At 51.4% G+C, this 17,789-nt stretch overlaps 1 protein-coding gene across 6 annotated transcripts in view; it reads right to left on the reverse strand.

The window, feature by feature from the left end:
* The window catches only part of ACLY (ATP citrate lyase), a 43,841-nt gene extending 34,014 nt beyond the window's left edge, over positions 1-9,827 (reverse strand). For 2 of the 6 annotated variants that reach the window (XM_035027110.1, XM_035027109.1), the window contains exons 1-7: positions 9,725-9,827; positions 9,019-9,054; positions 5,324-5,523; positions 3,999-4,121; positions 2,259-2,321; positions 1,617-1,807; positions 1,052-1,131 (exon numbers count right to left, since the gene is read on the reverse strand). In XM_035027110.1, coding sequence (XP_034883001.1) covers positions 1,052-1,131; positions 1,617-1,807; positions 2,259-2,321; positions 3,999-4,121; positions 5,324-5,523; positions 9,019-9,054; positions 9,725-9,812 — 781 coding nt within the window. In that variant the 5' untranslated portion in view covers positions 9,813-9,827. Of the gene's footprint in view, positions 1-1,051; positions 1,132-1,616; positions 1,808-2,258; positions 2,322-3,998; positions 4,122-5,323; positions 5,524-9,018; positions 9,055-9,518; positions 9,617-9,674 lie in introns of those variants that run through there. The other 4 variants (XM_035027106.1, XM_035027105.1, XM_035027108.1 and 1 more) reach the window with 2 other exon arrangements.
* Between the last annotated feature and the right edge of the window lie 7,962 nt (positions 9,828-17,789).

Raw genomic sequence — 17,789 nt, forward strand, 5'->3', positions numbered from 1 at the left:
TTTTTTTTTTTTTTAAGATTTTATTTTTGACAGAGAAAGAGAGACAGTGAGAGAGGGAACACAAGCAGGGGGAGCAGGAGAGAGAGAAGCAGGCTTCCCATGGAGCAGGGAGCCCAATATGGGGCTCGATCCCACCTGAGCCGAAGGCAGACACTTAACGACTGAGCCACCCAGGCGCCCCTAAACTTTTTTTTAAATGCTACATTACATGCCTTCAATCTAACCATTCACCCCTTCCACAGTCTTGCCCTTAAAACAAAAAGCATTAAGATACTGACTGCTGTCAGAAGACCCCCCCAGGTGTGTCCAGGTGGGTTTCCTGAGGTCAGCTAAGGGAAGCCTTAAGTGTCTAGGGGAGTGAGAAGCCTCGGGATGCACTGCACCCCCAGCCAGGATTCATTTACTGCCAACTAACTGGACATCCATCTTCCCTTTACCCCAGGGTCATTTAGCTAATTAAGTTAGCACAGAGCCATCTGGTTCATTAGAGGGGCTGCATCCCCAGCTGGAACCTGGAATCGGACTTTGCCCTGAGCAGCCCTGGCTAGAGCCAGCTCCTACCACCCTCCTCCCTCACAGCCTGAGAGGCTTGGACCAACATCTTCCCAGCCTTGGGGGTCAATGACTGACCAACTCCTGGGTGGGGGGGTGCTCTAAGGGCACAGAGAGAAAAGAAGGGCCTGAGTAGTCAGATCAGTGCAGAGGCAGCCCGGACCCTGGTAGCACAGCTTAACCCACTGGCAGGAACAGCCACTAAACAGAGACTCAGGTCAAAATCAGGACTTCCCCATCACAGAACAAATTAAAACCAAAGAAAGCTGGAGTTGGTTTAAAAGAGGAATAATCAGTCTTCTGAGAGCTCAGAAACAGCAGACTGCATTCCATGAGCCCAGACATTCCTCTGCAACCATACACCTGTCTGGACTGCCCTCTATGAGTGCGGGGTCTGGTGTTCCGAAGGTCAAGGCCAGGGTTACCACAGGCATGGGGACCCTGTTATAGCTGCACCTTGCCCAGGGCCCCCACCCCCACCCCCAGCACAGCCAGTTACCAAGGGGGTTGATCTCGAGGTAGGTGAAGTACAGATCCTCATAGAAATTGAAGAGGCCGGAGATAAAACTGGCCAGAATCCTAGAGGGAGAGGGAGAGAGGGATGGTCAATCCTCAGGGAGCCAGGGAGCGGGCCCAGCAGCAGCCCCCAAACACTCCCTCCCCACAGCAATCTCTCACTGCCTCGGACAGCTCCACTTCCCAACACTCGCCCCGCCAACCCCTCGCTTTCCTCTGTGAACCGTGCTCCCTGGACATCACTCCAGCCACTGAGGCGGAAAGGAGCTGTCAGGCATGAAGCTGGAGACAGTGATGCCAGACAGACAGGGGCAACGAGGTGAGGGACGCAGACGGCATATTTCAGTCTGAGTCAGCCTCCTGTCCACCCCCAGCGCCCCTCCTCGGGACAGGGAAGGACTGTGCCTACCCTCCCACCCAGATGCTGGGGCGGGGCAGGGTGGATGTCCACACAGGGAAAACTGCCTTGCTTTCCCTGCTCTGTGCCCAGAACTGTCAGCCTTCCCCATTCCCCAGCTGCCACCTGCTGGCCCTCCCTCTCACTCAACTCTTTCTTATCTCCAGGAGCATGGACCAACAGGTGTTTCTTGATGTCCTCAGGATTCAGTTTCTTGTCCACGCCAACGAGCAGTTTCTGGGCTTTGGCGTCCACGTCACCCACATCCACCCCACCTTCATGGTGGAACAGGACATAGTCCCCTTCTCGGGTAGCATAGATGCAAACGTAGAACTCCTCCGCCTTGAAGGGGAAGACAGGACCACGTGGGTGAGGGGCACTGAACTGGCGAGCCCAGCCCCTGTGGTCTCATTTCTAAAACCCTAGTAGAGAACACTCACTCGGGGAGACCTGTCCACCATCTTCCCCTTGGGGACAAGAGGAGAGAAGAGACCACTGCCTAGCTAGCGGACAGTCCAGCCTCAGCCACGGTGACCTGACCTGGGGGAGGGTGCCTGCCTTCAAGTCTTTCTCATCCCAGCACTGAGAAGTCCCCTCTGTTAGCAGCCCCAATTCCTCCCTGCTCCATCTCTGGACTCCCTGCTCCATGGCACCCCTCAGACCCTCGGTGCAGCTTCAGAGACTCTGGTCCCTTTGACTTTTCTCCAGCAGCTTGCTTTCTTCCTTTAGCATTTTAGGGTCGACAAACACAAAGGGAAGGAGAAGACCCAGCCTGGAGCCACCTCACACATACCTGACTGTGGGGGACGAAGGGTTCGATCAGAAAGTTCTTGAGGAAGCCTCTGGCCTTGCCCACCTATGGGGATCAAGGAAGCTAAAGTTTAGATGGACAGCACGCGTTGTTCCCCAGAGCAGGAGGATTGCCCTCTGCTCCCTCCACTGGCCATCCCATCGGAGGTGGGGCCCACGTACTACTGCCCTTCCACAGTAGGGAAGGGATTTTCCAGAAACCAGGGCAATGTGGTCACAGATCCCTAAGCTAAAGAAGTATCCATGAGATTCCCCTCTGCCGTTCACTGCCCTCGTGCCAGCCGCACTTGGAAGTGTACTGACCTCACACGTTCTTGTTCTGCCTCCTCTGGAGGGTGACAAACGAGCTGGACTGACAGCGCTGCCCCGGCCCCCAAAGCACAGGCATCAGGAGTCCTCTCCATCCTGCCATCAGTTGCACAAATTACAGAGCCCACACAAATCAAGGCTCTCCATCCCAGAGCTCAAGCAGAGAGACCCAGCCCAAGGACGGAAGTCCAGGCCCAGAAAATTAGCAGGGATGGCACGGCGGGGGAGGGAGTGAGAGCCTGACGGGGAAAACTTCACGCACACTTTCCTGGCTGAGGACAACAGGCCTGCAGAGCTAATCAGTTTGAGTGTGTCCCTGGCGGCCGCTGAGGCGAGACAGCCCTCATCCCAGTGTCCCGAAGCCCCCACCCGCCTGCATGCGTCACTGCTGAGTCAGGGACCAGACAGTGATCCATCAGAGGTAATGAGCCACTCCTGCTGGGGCTGACGCCCCCCTCCCAACAGCTAGCCGAGGAGAAGGGCGCATGAGGACCTCCCTGGGCGTACCATTCAGCCCCCAACCCTGCTGTCCTCTCCCCAAAGGCCTGCAAGCACAAAGGCCAGTCAAGATCCCTCCGCCCCCAGGTCCACGTGTGACTTTTAGAAGCCCTCTTTACTCCAAGAGCCAGAAACTGGGGAATTACCACTAAGAGCTGATTTGAGAAAGCCCAGTAGAAGAGGCAGACGGCTCCATCACCATCCGCATCCTACTTCCGGGACTGCCAAGGAAGAGAACAGCTCACCCCTGGTCATAGTCCCCCAAGACGGGACAGCACACCTCCCCGGTCTCAGGGACACCTCAGCCCCCTCCCCCTCTCCTGTTCCCCAGCCCCTTCTAGGACCGAGAAGGAGAACTGCAATTTTATCTCTGAGCCTCTCCTAGCCTTCCCAAACCATATCTCACTTTAGCTCTCATCTCCAGAGCTGACATTAATTACAAAGCTGGGAGAAGCCAAGAACCGAATTTACTCTTCAGTATTAACAGTCTCATCCAAGGCTCTTGGCCCAATAATGTCTCTGCCTAAATGAGTCTGTGTCTTCTTTCTTGAACTTCGTCTTACCCGCCCTCTTAGACATACACGTCACAAGCTGGAAACTGAAAAGAACGGAATTCCCTGAACGGGCTACAGAGACCCATCTCCATGTTTGCCTTTAAGAAACAGGCCATTTCCACCTGGCCATGAACTGCACTGGGGTGAGTTCTGCAGCCCATCTTGCCATTCCCTGATGGCAGAGCTGGGAATGAGCACCAGGCCTGGCCCTGTTACTCAAGTCAGCTCTGCAAGACCCTCGCCTTCCCCAGGCTGCAGTGTGTCTGGGTGCAGGGTGACCCACAGGGTCGCTGATCTGGAGCTGACCGCATCTGCTTCCATTACCACAGCGCCTCCACCCCGACCTGTCCCCGTATACTCACGGTGGCCTCCTGTCCCAGCCGTGGTTTCAGCCAGGACTTAACACCTTCCAGAGTGAGGTTGACTCCCACGAGGCCTAGCTTTCCACGCCGTTTGATCAGCTGGTCTGGCTTGACCACCAAGCTCTGGAACGAGAGGGGTTTGTACTTAGAACAAGGAAAGAAAGAAGAGAGTCAAAGGCTATATATAGTTCTGGAACCCAAAGCACAGGACAGCCTGCATGGCTTCCAATCCACCCAGCCATTCTTCAGGGTCAACTCCTGGAAGCTCTCCTCACCTATCCCAGTTTACACCTTTCTTTTGACAACCAGGAATCCAGAGCCATCTGTGCCCAGGATGGGGCCTGGCACAGAGTAGGTGCTCGCCAAATACCCGCTGAATGAATGATTCCCTACCCTCCCTATGTGCTATCTTAGCTTCACTGAACCATGAACTCCTCAGAATATGGACCAGCACCTGTGTTCCGAAACGAGGAGCAGAGAGACAGAGCCCTGGGGTGACAAAGGACCTTAGAGATCTGGTCAGTCCCATCTCGGTGCTTGATCCTGCCTGTAAGCCCAGCAAGCAGCCCTGAGGCACTGTTCACACTGCCCATCAGGAAAGGCACCACCTCCTGAGGCAGGGGGAGGTAACGTGCACCCCCGGAAGCCGCCATGGGTCCTGGTCCTGCTCTCCAGGCCCTGCCTGGGCAGCCTGCCCTTCCCAACAGGGGCCCTGCAGGGAACCGGACAGAGGAGCCTCGACTCCAGGCTAGCTGCCCAAGGCTATCGGCCACTCTACACCAAGTCCACGGCACTCTTCCTTGCGGACCTGACACAATCCTGCTATGCTCCACCTGGGGGATTGGGGCACACACCTACTTTTACTGAGCATTGACCAAGTGCCAGGTGGCACACTAAATGCTTTCCAGACATTACTGCTAATCCTTAGAGCTCGCAAGGCGAGCGTTCCGCCCATCTGACAGATGCGGAACCTGACAACTCAAGAAAGGTTAAGAGTTTAACCTTTAAGTTAAAGAGTTAAACCTTAGTTAACCTTTAACTAAACCTAAACCTCGAGGTTTAGGTCCAGGCCACATGGTTAATCAACAGAGAGCTTCGATCTGGACTCCAGTTTGTCTAGTTCCAAGCCCATGCGCTGTCCCCTGCCAGGGCACCTCGACACGTGGGGCCCACAGCAGAACATGAAACCCCGCTCAGCCCGCTGCATGCTGCCCAGGGATGTGGGCAGTCTGCCATTACGTGACCCGTTGTGACATCTCCACCAAACCAATCCTTTCTCCTCTGACCCTGGGCCTGGAAGCAGGGCCCAGGGAGGGCGGGCTCACCTGGCTGAGCAGCCAAGGGTGGTCCTGCAGCAGGCGGGCCCAGTCTGTGTCAGGGGTGACCCGAGCATACTTGAACCTGTTCTGGATGGCCGAGGTGGTACAGATGTACTTGTAGAGGAGTTCTTTGCCTGTCTGCTCCGAAATTGCCTTGGCCGACATGGCTGCAGAGGGACCTGCTCTACCTGTTGGGGGAACAGGAGCTGGTGGGAAGGGGCAGGGGAAAGAGACCCATGTCCAGCTGCCCCCAGACAATAAAACCAGATCTCAGTGCTCCTCAAGAGAGGGAAAGAGGACTGGCCCAGCGGGAGGGATGGAAGGGAGAGCTCAAGGATCAGGAAATGATGGGAGAGAGAAGATGGTGGAAAAAAAGAAAGGTGGCATTTTCCCCGGGACTCTTGGCCTCAACCCTGTCCCTACTTCTTCTCAGCAAACCAGCTCATATTTGTCTTGGGGCAAAAGCCAGCTGGATGGGGAGACAGAAATACCAGTGGTGTGACCCAAACCCAAGCACTGGTCCCACCCGAGGTCCCCCACACACACTGAAACACACCCTTTGGTTCTGTGACCTATGGGGCACCCAGTCAGAATTGTGCAAGGCTACCTTTACTCCCCCTACAGGTTTTGTCTCCCCCACACCCAGATTCACCCACTTCACACACTTAGACTCTCACCACCAGGCTGAGGACCAGGTGGGTGAGTTACTTCCTCAGGCAGGATCACGCCCCTGAGGAGCCAAGAGGAAGCATCATCTCAGAGTTCATTTCTCCCAGGACACTAGACTCCCACCTCTGAGTTCAGAGCAGACACAGGGCAGGAGAACGGTGACCTTCAGTGCATCCCAACCACCCCACTGAGTCACCTAGCTGCTAATTTAGAGCAAAACTGAGGTGTCTCTGGGGACCGCCCTGTACTGGTCACTTCTAACTGAGCCAGAGCTGGGAGGGGACAAAAGTCATCCTCTGTCACATGTATGGAGATGCTCATCTTCTATGAACCCTGTGAGGTACACTGAAATACACCTATTTCTTAGATGAGGAATAAAAGCTCAGAGAAATTAAGGTAACTTGCCCCAAAAGTCAAACTAATAAGCAGGGGACCCAGGACTTGAACCCAAATCCTTTACTCCTGGTCCACAGAAAACCCCACACCCTCAGCCTGAGAGTTTTTCTCCAAGGACCAGGCCGTGTCCCCCTTCACCTCACAGAAGGGTCTGTGATGACAATTTCTTTATCTCCCTCTCCCCCCAACTGCTATGCCCTGACACACCCATTCTTTCATGGGCAGTGAGAGGAGCAAGTTGGGGAGAGGAACAGGGGCAAGGGGAGGGAAAGGAAACCGTCGTTCATGCTAAGAGTTTGGCCAGATCAGGAAAAGTCACTCCAATCTCTCCCACAAAGATCCAGAACTGAAGTTGCTGCATTTGCTGGGGAAGAAAAGTCAAGTTCAAATAAAGGAGGGTGGAGTTAGAGGCTTGGCTCGGTTATACACCCAGGAAGGTTGGTCTCCATCCCCAGCTCGAGGAAGGCCAAAGTTCCACCTCCACCTCTCTCCCAACTGGTCAGGCTGGGGCTTCAGGTTCTAACCCTGGCTTGGCTGGCCCCCTCAGCCTCCCAGCTAGTCTCCAGCTCAGCACAATGGGTGCTTTCAGTCTGGTGTCTGGCCCAAAGTGGGGTAGCTGGGAAGGGGCTCAAAATAAATGTTCCCTCTTCTGGCCTTCCCTGGGATGACTTCCGGCTCCAACTCAACATGAGTTTCTGAAGGTGATGCCTCAACCAGCCCCAGTGTCCCACAGTCCTCCACCCCCCACCCACTCCAGCTCCATTTCCCAACCTTCTTGACTTCAGACCAGAAAAACTGGTCCTGAAATCAGATGGGTACACCAGCCCCCACCCCCCTCCCAAACAGAGTGCAACCCAGGGTAGATGGAGCAGGGTAAGGAGGCAGCAGCTTCTGACCACCCTCAGCAGTTCAGACACATCAAGCACCTGGAATCACAAACTCCAGGAGGAAGGAGCCCCTCAGCTAAGCCTCCCCAGCAGACAGCAGTCCGATAGACACTACCAGAGCAATGACCCCCCAGACCCGGCACCTCCCAAAGCAGACAAAGGATAAGGCTGAGAAAAGGGATGTTCTGTGCTGAAATATCATAACTTTCTTGAGCCCCAGATTAAATCTCAAATGCAAGAGTTCATTTCCGGGGGGGGGGGGGGGGGGAGGGGCGGGGAGATACAACATGGGGATGATACAGGATAGAACAGATTTGCCAGCTTACCAAAACAACAGATATGCCACCAGAGCACTTTGGCTTAGATGGGGCAGGCCCTTTCAAGGCCAAGACAGGATTTATATGATAGAATAACAGTGGGGAAAGAATCTGGCCTCCACATATTCACCAATGCAGTGTAAGGCTCACAAACTCAGGGAGTAGCCGGAGTGGAGAAAACTTGAAAATGTAATCATTCAGAGGGGTCACAGAAGTCTAAGGCAGCGGCTCTTAACCTATTTGAGGTCTCAGACTCCTGAGCACCTGAAGCCCAGAAAAATGTGCCCCTCCCTGACTGTGCATATCATTTCAAGGTGCTTATGATTATGACCACAGACCACCCACTCTAGTGACACTGAGACCTAAAGTGTCAAAAAAGAAAGTATATACCAATCTGGGTATTGGGGATACACCCCACCGAAGTCTTTGGCTGCCTCCCCAGGAACTGAATGTGCTGTCGAACTGATGATAGGTGGTTTTAGGACAGAGCTAAGATCCCAGGGGTCTGCTTTGGGGCCCCAGGAACTGTCACCTAATAACAAGTAAAAGTATAAATCATTTGGGGGTAATCATGCCAAGGAACTAAACCACACACTCTCTCTCTCTCTCTCTCTCACTCTATCTCCCCAAGGGAAGGACTTTATGAGCTGAATGGGGTCTTTTCTGCAGACAGGTAAGTGACCCAGGATTGAGTTCATCCACAGCAAGGCTGAATGAAGGAGCCTGTTCCCCAGAAATGTACCCCTGGGACGCAGCCAGTGCAGAGGAACCACTAGGGATGCTTCTTAGAGTCTCTCTCTGAGGAAGACAAAGAGCACCCATTTTTAGGTTAGTTTCCATAGGACTGGTGTGGTTTTTGTTTTTGAGAGGACAAGCAATTCCCAGAGTAAAGGGGAGAGGCAGAATTCTGTGTGGGTCCCCTACTGCAGCAAGCATAGTGTCAGAATGGGGGTGGAGGCACCAACTGCCCCATGTCCAAGGGCTCTTCCTGTCACTCTGGCCCAAGCTGTTGAAGTTCTCTCAGAGATGAAAATTACCCGCCCTGGGCAGCTGGGGTCTACCAGCTCTTCCTCACCCAATATTTCGGATCTCCAAGGACCTGCACTGGCTGAAAGAGCAAAGTTAAAGGCTGGAAGGAGTGGGCTGGTTGGCCAAACTGTGCCATGCACTGCTCCTCCCTGCCCTCCCAAATCCTCCTGCCAGGCAGACCCCAGGGGACTCCCCCCGCCCCAATGGCAGAAGTCCTCGGTATTGCACAGTATCTGCCAAGGTTGGAGAGGGCAGCCGGCGCTGGGTCTGGCTCTCTGCCAGGCCCTACAGGAGGGCGGCGGCAGCATCCTCCGGCTCCTTCAGGATCCAGCCTTGGCCAGGCTCCGCGTCAGCGCCAGAGGTGGGGAGGGAGACTGACACCCCGGCCATCTGTCGCTTAGACGCTGGGCCCGACGGCACCTCCAGAGTGAGGAGGGTCCTTCCTGCGCCGCTGCCCCACAGGCAGGTCCTCGCGCCGAGGCCAGGCCTCGGGCACCATGGAGTAGCCCGGCCCCGCGTGGCCCACCAAGGCTGCGCGCCCCCCTCGCTCCCTCCACTTTCTCGGCGCGGGACTCAGTCGACTCGCCACAAAAAATAGAGGAAGGGCCTGAGCCCGGGTAGGAGTGGGGCGAGTGGCCACCACTCTTCCTACTTCCCGTCCCCCGCATCCGGTGGGGAGACCCGGATGGGGACAAGAGGGAGCCCGCTAAAGCCCGAAGAGGTTCGAGGACTGGCCCCGGTCGGGGTGAGGGGCCCTTGGATGGTACAAATGCAGTTTTGCGAAAGGAAGAGAAGCCAGAACGATGGCACACCTCATGCAAACTCCCAAAAACTGGAATGCGGGAGAGTGGGGGTGGGGTGGTCGACACGCGGCCACCGGCCGGGTTCCGAGCGAAGGCTAACCTAAGGCGAAGACCCCCAAAACTTCTAAGCAGGTGCAGGGAGGGCACGTGGGCACCAAGCAGGCGTCGGGAAGGCGGCTCCGGGTTGGGGGAGGGAGGCAGGAAGCTCCTGGAGCAGGTAGTGCCCCTCTCGCGAAAACAGCGGCCCGCTACTGACCTCTCTGCGAAAGTCCGTGCGCAGCGCTCCCTCCGCAGGCCCCGCCTCACCACCCAAAGCCCGGAGCGCTCCAGCCTCAAGCAGCCGCCCGGAATCCGGCTTTTGTCCTGGACCCTGCGGGCTTCTCTCCGCCCCCATCGGCACACGGCGCGAGCGGCCCCGCGATTGGTCACACGCGTTTCCTAGCCTGAGCGCCAGGGCTTTCCCAATTCGCTGCCCGGCATAGCTCCGCCCCCCAGGGGGCGGGACTCAAGGGCTGCTGGGACTTGTAGTCCACCTGGAGCGTCGGTCCAGATGGCTGGCAGGCACCGCCTCTCCAGAACCCGCAGGTCTCGGGCGGGTCCGGGGGCGGGGCCTCGGTGTGGGGAGATGGGCGGGGCTACGCTGGGAGGAGAACGTACGGGGTGGGCAGCCGTAGCCTGATCACATAGGGGCTGGGCCGACGACCGCTCGGAAGGTGGCATTGGCCGGGTGGGGCTGGCGGAACAGGCTGTAGCACGGTTTTGGGGACCTGGAGTCTCCGTCTTCTCTCCCCTTGGGAGAAAATAACGTCCGTATCCCAGCTACCTAAAATCGGCCACACTGAACCCAGTTGCTTGGAACGGCTTTTCACGTAGCGGTGGCCGACTGCTTTTGCATCTGCACGTGGGCCCTCTCCATTGAGCCGGTAGGGCAAGATTGAGAAATCAAATCAGACCTCCCGAGGTGGGATAGGGCGGGAATGGAGTGAGTGGGTGGGGCTAGGTGGGTGCCGGTCACACCAATTTGCGTCCCACTCACCTCACCTGGCGGAGCTGAGAATTCAACGGGAGAGTCTAGCACAGGGCCGGGGCCATCTCTTCAGGTCTCCTGCTTCCCCTTACCGCCCCCCTCCCCTCCCCATCCCAAGCTTCCCCACTGGAATGAATGAACTGTTGCCTTCCCTTTCTCAACTACCTGTGAGACAGGCTATTTTCCAAACCAAAAACTGGAACATCCGGTCTGACAGGTGCCAGTGAACCAGTGGGGCAGAATATTTGAAATCAGGCAATCCTGGAAACCAAGACATACATTTACTGCTGCGACATTCTGGAGTTTTCACCTCAGTCCTGTCAGTCTCCTGAGCAGCTCTTTGATACTAACAGCTACCTAGCTCCAGGAAGGAGAACCAATGGAGCACTGACCAGATCAGGTGAAAGGGTCAGCCCAGTATGCAGAGAATCACCATGACTGTGCCCCTGCCAAGCGCGGGACACTGCAACAATGTTGCGACATTCTTTTGGACAAAAACTTCAGGAAGCCCTCCTTTCCCCAATCCAGTTGTAATCAGGAGTGGGTCAGCTAAACTTGCTGCCCATGCCTGAACCAAATGATCCCTGATGATGTCACTTTCTGGTCCCTTTCCTCCCAATCATCCTTTTGAAAGAACTCTTCACCTCCTCTCTGCTGTTGGTCCTTGAGAGTCTTCTACTCCTATATGGATTGAGCTCCAACCCTATCAAGAATCTCCCCCAAAAGCACAAATCTCAAAGGGTCATCTCTCAGTAGATAAAGAAAACCTCTCCTATGAAGAGGTACTCAAAAAAAAAAAAAAAAGTACTCCTTTTCTGGCCTTGGGGAGACAGCAACTCCAGATGTTCAGAAGCTAGCAGAAGATTGTAGTCAGGAGGAATCACTTGTATAGCAATTATCCCTCTGGTTGGAAAGATACACTCATCCAGAAAGCCTCATCCAGGTAGAACATAAACTGTAACAAAATGTTCATCAATTTGGCAATATCAGTAAAAATTTTCAATGCACATGCTTTTGCCCCAGCAATTCCAGTTCTAACAATTTATCAGTCAGCTATATGTGCATAAGTACATGAAGATGAGGCTCTTTGTTTTCTTCACTGCTGTGCCTTCAGCACTTTGAATAAGGCCTGGTACATAGTAAACAATAAATATTTGCTGAGAGATTGAGTCCCCCTATATAGCTGTTGCCAGGCCCAAATGTGACTAGTCCTGGGTGGGGGCGACAAGAAAGGAGCTGTCCAGAGAGTGAGGGAGGAGAGGTGCTGGCCACAGAGTCCAAGAGCCAGCCAAACACTGGGATTTTTCAGTTCTCTGTGTGGTTCCATCCTAGGTCTTTCCCCACAGCTCTCAATCCTGCCAGGAAAAACTCTTTCATTACTATGCTCCCGCAGAAGCTCTTCTGCTCTGAAATGATTAATCTGGGCCCCATTTTCTTACCTTTCTGACTTAAAAGCTCTAAACTACTTTGTGTTTGCCATTTGAATCACCTCCCTCCTCTTCTAGATTGGGCTGGAAGACAAATCCATGTGACTGGATACAGGAGGATATAGGCACTATCTCTGTGCCCAGGCTACAGGCATTCTACCACAGTAGCATTAGCCTACTCAGTGACTCCCTCCTAGATTTTAATCCACTTTAGTTAATATTCATTGAACACCTACTATGTGAAAGGTAAGGGTGCTAATGCAGACTCCTCATGGCAACCTCTTGAGCCAATCGTTTTGCAGATGAGCAACTGACCCTCTGCTGCCCTATCCACTACCACCAAGTAGGTGAGGGGGAGGGAAAGAAAATCATATCCAGTGAGTCTCCCCCACTTGGCTGGAAGCTCCTCAAGACCCAGGACTGTGCCTTGTTCCTTTTGACATCCCCAGTGCCTAGGATGGGACTAGGTACATGTTAGGCATGTTGGAATGAATGAACATGTGAATGAAGGAAAGAAATTATGGAAGGATGGAAGAGGAAGGCGGAGATGCAGACAGGACAAGGGTCTACCTGAGTATGTAGTTCTAAATCCCCCGGTCTCCTGGCAACAACCAGAGACAGGGGGCTTACACCAGAGGCCCCTCCTGACCTGCCCTGTGAAGAACCGGGGAGGTTCTCACCCTTGCAACTTTCACTTTTTGCCCAGCACTGACCAGTCTCCAACTGGAGCCAAGGGCCAACAACCCGCGGTGTCCTGGGGAAGCTCCCCAGGGAGGTGTGACCAGAGCCAGCTTCTGGGTGCAGGAAACATTCTCCAGCCAGACCAAGCAGCTCCTGTCTGGCCTCTTCCCAGAGTCTGTCCCCAGCTCTGCCCTCACCCTGTCTTAAAAATTGCCACTACCTCATCCTTACCAGGTGTGTTCCTGGGAAATTCTCTCCTCTTTTCTGCTTTCAGGATGCCTTCCCCTAGGAAGACAGTACGCCATTTCCTGTCCTAAGACAGAGCCTGCACAGCTCCTCCCACACACACACATCACTTACCCTTGACTTTGACTTGACATGGTTAACTTCATCTCTGAACGAATTCATTATTTATGCCTCTTGTCTCTCCTTTGCCATGTTCTGTGTTTCGAAATTCTCGCAAGGGCAGGCAGAAGAAGAAGTCGTGGTATACAAATGAGAACTGCCAGAGGGCCAGAGTCTCTACCTTGACACCAGTCTAGAGTTTAGGACTGTGCCTCACCCGAGGGGGCTTGAAGGCCTCCTCCCATGCACGGGTTGCACTTGCCTCTCTCCCTGAGAACTTAGGTGCTACCTCAAGGATGTGGTGCTGCTTATTTAGGCCTCCTTGATCACAGAATCACAGAACATCAGACTCAAAAGGGACCTCAGAAATCCCTTAGTCCAATCCTCTTATTTTATGAAGGAAATACGGGGGACACGGAGGCCCAAAGGGGTGACCAGACTACAGATGGGCAGATGCAGATGTGTCACTTTGAAAACCATCTAACATTATCTCATAAAACTGAAGACATACACGAAGACCATGCAGCCCCACTCCTAGATATACCCAGGAGAATCTCATACATACATGCCCGGAGACGCATGTGAGATTGTCCAAAAATTGGACAGAGCCCAGACTTCCTTTAAAGGTTGAATGGTTGGATGGGTTGTGATATCATTCACACAAGGAAAAATTTGACAGCAGGGGAGAATGAATGAATTGCAGTCACACGCAACAACATGAATGAATCTCAAAAACATAATGTTGAGCAAAAGAAAATGGACCATGAAAAGTACATATATAGTATGATTCAATTTACATAGAGTTAAAACAAACAAATCTAAATTCTATTATTTAGAATGGATATATAAGTGGGAAAACTACCAAGAAAAGCAAGGAAATGATTATCACAAAAAAACTGGACTCTAGTTCTTTCATTCAATCCATACTTACTGAACACCTGCAATGTACCAGGTACTATTCTAGGCACTGGAGCAACAGTGAATGAAACAAGCAAAGATGCTCAGCCTTGCCTTCCTCACATTTTATCGGGGGAAACAGCAGTAAACAAGGGCAAAGAGGCTGCCGTTTAAATAGGGTGGTTGGTGGGGCGCCTGGGTGGCTCAGTCGGTTAAGCGTCTGCCTTCGGCTCGGGTCGTGATCCCAGGATCCTGGGATCGAGCCCCACATCGGGGTCCCTGCTCAGCAGGGAGCCTGCTTCTCCCTCTGCCTCTGCCTGCAGCTCTCTCTGCTTGTGCTCTCTTTCTGACAAATAAATTAAAAATAAATAAAATAAAAATAAATAAATAAATAGGGTGGTTGGGGGAAGCCTCATTGTGGAGGAGAAATCTGAACAAATACAGGAAGGAGGGGAGAGGGTCAGTTAAGTAGCGAGGAGGGAGTATTCCAGATCAATTCCAGGCCATTTGAGGCTGAGAGAACACCCAGAGTAAAGGCCTTACGAGGAGCATATCTGCTATTTTCCTGTTCAGGGAACAGTTAAGAGGCCAGGTGGCCAGAGCACAGGGAGTGATGGGGAGAGTAGCTTTTATTCTGCATGAAATGGGGGACCACAGTAGGGTTTTGAACACAAAATGACAGGATCTGACTTGTATTTTAAAAGGAATTTTCTTTTTTTTTTTAATAGGGCAACTTCATTTTTTTGACACCGTTTTTTTTTTTTAAGTAAGCTCTACACCCAACATGGAGCTTAGACTCATGACCCCGAGATTAAGAGTCACATACTCTACCCACTGAGCCAGGCAGGTGCCCCTTAAAAGGAATGTTCTAACTGCTGTGCTGAGAAGGAAGGAGGCAAGGGTAGATCAAAGAGAATTAGAAGGATATTACAGTAATCCTGGAGGGAGCCAATGAGGGTTCAGACCAGGAGAGTAACCAGGAAGGTGGTGGTTACGTGGGGAGGGGGGTAGTGGGGGATGAGACTGTGACTGGGGAGGAGTCTCACAGGGAGCACCCAGTTGGCAATGTTTTTTGACTTACCTGTGAGATGATTGCATGGGTGTTCATTGTGTAATTATTTAATAAACTGTATATGTATATTTCATATATGTTTTTGCACCTATATTTCACAATAGAAGGAAATATAAAGGAAAAAAGGAGATAGAAAGAGGTAACATAAAGATCTCAGCTAGTAAGTGGCTGGGACAGGTTGGGAACAAATTCCAGTGCTTTTTACCCTAATCGATTCAACCTAGGCATGGGCCCTAGACCGGCCCACCTATTTCCCGGTGATGTGGCTTCAGGCAAGCCCTGTCACTTCTCTCAGCCTCTTTGTTTCATCTATGAAACCAGGCAAATAGTGCTTGGCTCCATCCATCATTAGGATGCTGTCAAGATCACAAAGTGCTTTGTAATCTGTCAAAAAGCACACAATATTATTGCTATTTAACTGTGCCTATTTATTTATTTATATGACAGGAGAGCACAAGCAGGGGGAACAGCAGAGGGGAGGGAGAAGCAGACTCCCCGCTGAGCAGGGAGCCCGACATGGGGCTGGATCCCAGGACCCTGGGATCATGACCCAAGCTGAAGGCAGATGCTTAACCGACTGAGCCACCCAGGCACCCCAAACTGTGCTTTTTTAAATAAAGATTTTATTTATTTAGTTTTGAGAGAGAGAGCACGAGAGAACACAAGCAGGTGGAGAGGCAGAGGGAGAGAGAGAATCTCAAGCAGATTCCCTCTCAAGCAGATTCCCTGATGAGGGCAGAGCCTACATAAGGCTTGATCTCACGACCCAGAGATCTCGACCTGAGCTGAAATCAAGTCGGACGCTTAACCTACTGAGCTACGCAGGTGCCCCTTAACTGTGCTTTTTTTTTTTAAACAGCTTTACTGATACTTAATTGTTGTACAATTTGATGAGTTTTAACACAGGTATACATGGTGAAAACATTACCACGATCAAGATAATGCATATATCCTTCACCCCTGACCCCTAAAATCCTCTTGTACTTCTTTGTATTCTATCCCTCCCTGCCCTACTTCCATATTCCTAGGAGGCACTGTTTTGCTTTGGGGCACCATAGATTAAGTATGTATTTTCTACAATTTTATTTTTTTAATTTTTAAATTTTTTTAAACAAATATTATTTTTTGTTTTTTTAAATTTATTTGTGAGAGAGAGAGAGAGAGAGAACATGGGGGGTGGGGAGAGGCAGAGGGAGAGGGAGAAGCAGGCTTCCTGCCAAGCAGGGAGCCTGATGCCGGGCTGGATCCCAGGACCCTGGGATGATGACCCAGGCAGAAGTCAGACACTTAACTGACTGAGCCATCCAGGTGCCCCCAGAACCTTTTAATCTTGATGTCAAATTTATTTTTTCTTTTTCATGCTTTTTGTACCTTGTTATTTTCAACTATTTTTTCCCTAATTTTCTAATTTTGATGTTTTACATTTAAATCTATTGAGTTAATTTTTGTATATAGTGTAAGGTTTTTTTCTGTTTTATTTTGGCATATGGCTATCCAATTGTTCCAGTACCATTTGTTGAAAAGATTATCTTTTCTGCACCGAATTTCTTTGGCAGCTTCGTTGAACATTAATTGATCATATATGTGTGGATCTATTTATGAACTCTATTCTGTTGCATTGATCTGCATATCGATCTTTATGCTAATACCCTTACTATAGCTTTAAAATAAGTCTTGACAGGGGCGCCTGGGTGGCTCAGTTCGTTAAGCGACTGCCTTCGGCTCAGGTCATGATCCTGGAGTCCCGGGATCGAGTCCCGCATCGGGCTCCCTGCTCAGCAGGGAGTTTGCTTCTCCCTCTGACCCTCCTCCCTCTCATGCTCTCTGTCTCTCATTCTCTCTCTCGCAAATAAATTAAAAAAAAAAAAAAAAAAGTCTTGACAGCACAGCATAACTTCTCTTTTGTATTTCTTCTTCAAAATTGTTTTGGCTCTTCTAGGTACTTTGCATTTCCACATAGATCTTAGAATCAGCTTGTCAATTATCAAAAAAAATTCTGCTGGGATTTTGATTGGAATTGAATTAAACCTATAGATTTCCTCTTTGCAGGAGGATTTTCCAATTAACTGCTGGTCACTTCAGCAATGTGTTCAACTCACCTATGTGCCCATCTTAATAACATATAAGTTATGGAAGCCAGCACATGAGGTTGCCGCTCCTTACACACTTTGTGAACTTACACACCTCTGGCCTTTGCTTACCTCCTTCCCTACTTAGGTCTCTTGGGCACCATTCCTACTCACCCTCCGCTCAAATGTGACCCCTTTTGTGAAGCTGTCTCTAATCCAGCCCAGGCCCTGACTGAATTTTTCACTCATCTATCCTCACCTCCTTCACAGGCACACAGAACTTCGAATATCTCAACATCGCTTTGGGAAGTCATTATCATTTATGCATCTCACTCCCTGACTAGACCAAACTCTTCCAAGCAAGGAACCTTATTTTTTTTATCTTGGCATTAAAGTCATTCTTTTCTTAATTAGACTTTTATTTTGAGATAATTGTAGATTCATAGTCAGTTGTAAGAAATAATAAAAAGATCCCATGTACCCTTTACCCAGTTTCCCCCAATAGTAACATCTTGAAAAACTTGAGAACAATAACACAACAGAAAATAGACGCTGGTACGATCCACTGATCCTATTCAGATTTCTCCAGCTTTACATGTACTCATTGGTGTGTACATCTGTGTAGTTAGGGCCATATTTTAACTATTTAAACTTTAACAATGATTTATTTAGCTCCTACTATGTGCCAGACAGTTGCATTCTGGAAACAAGGTTACGACAGGGTCCCTGCCTTAATGGAGGTCACGATGTCACTAGCGTTGGAAGTTGACGTTTTAAAAGTAATGTCGCAAAGGCAGGGTGTTCGCTGGAACTTAGCAGAATCTAGTCTACCTTTTTAGCAGAGAGAGTGAGG

Source organism: Mirounga leonina, unplaced genomic scaffold, assembly GCF_011800145.1.
Source record: "Mirounga leonina isolate KUSES-001 unplaced genomic scaffold, KU_Mleo_1.0 Mir_200, whole genome shotgun sequence".
Classification (NCBI taxonomy): domain Eukaryota; kingdom Metazoa; phylum Chordata; class Mammalia; order Carnivora; family Phocidae; genus Mirounga; species Mirounga leonina.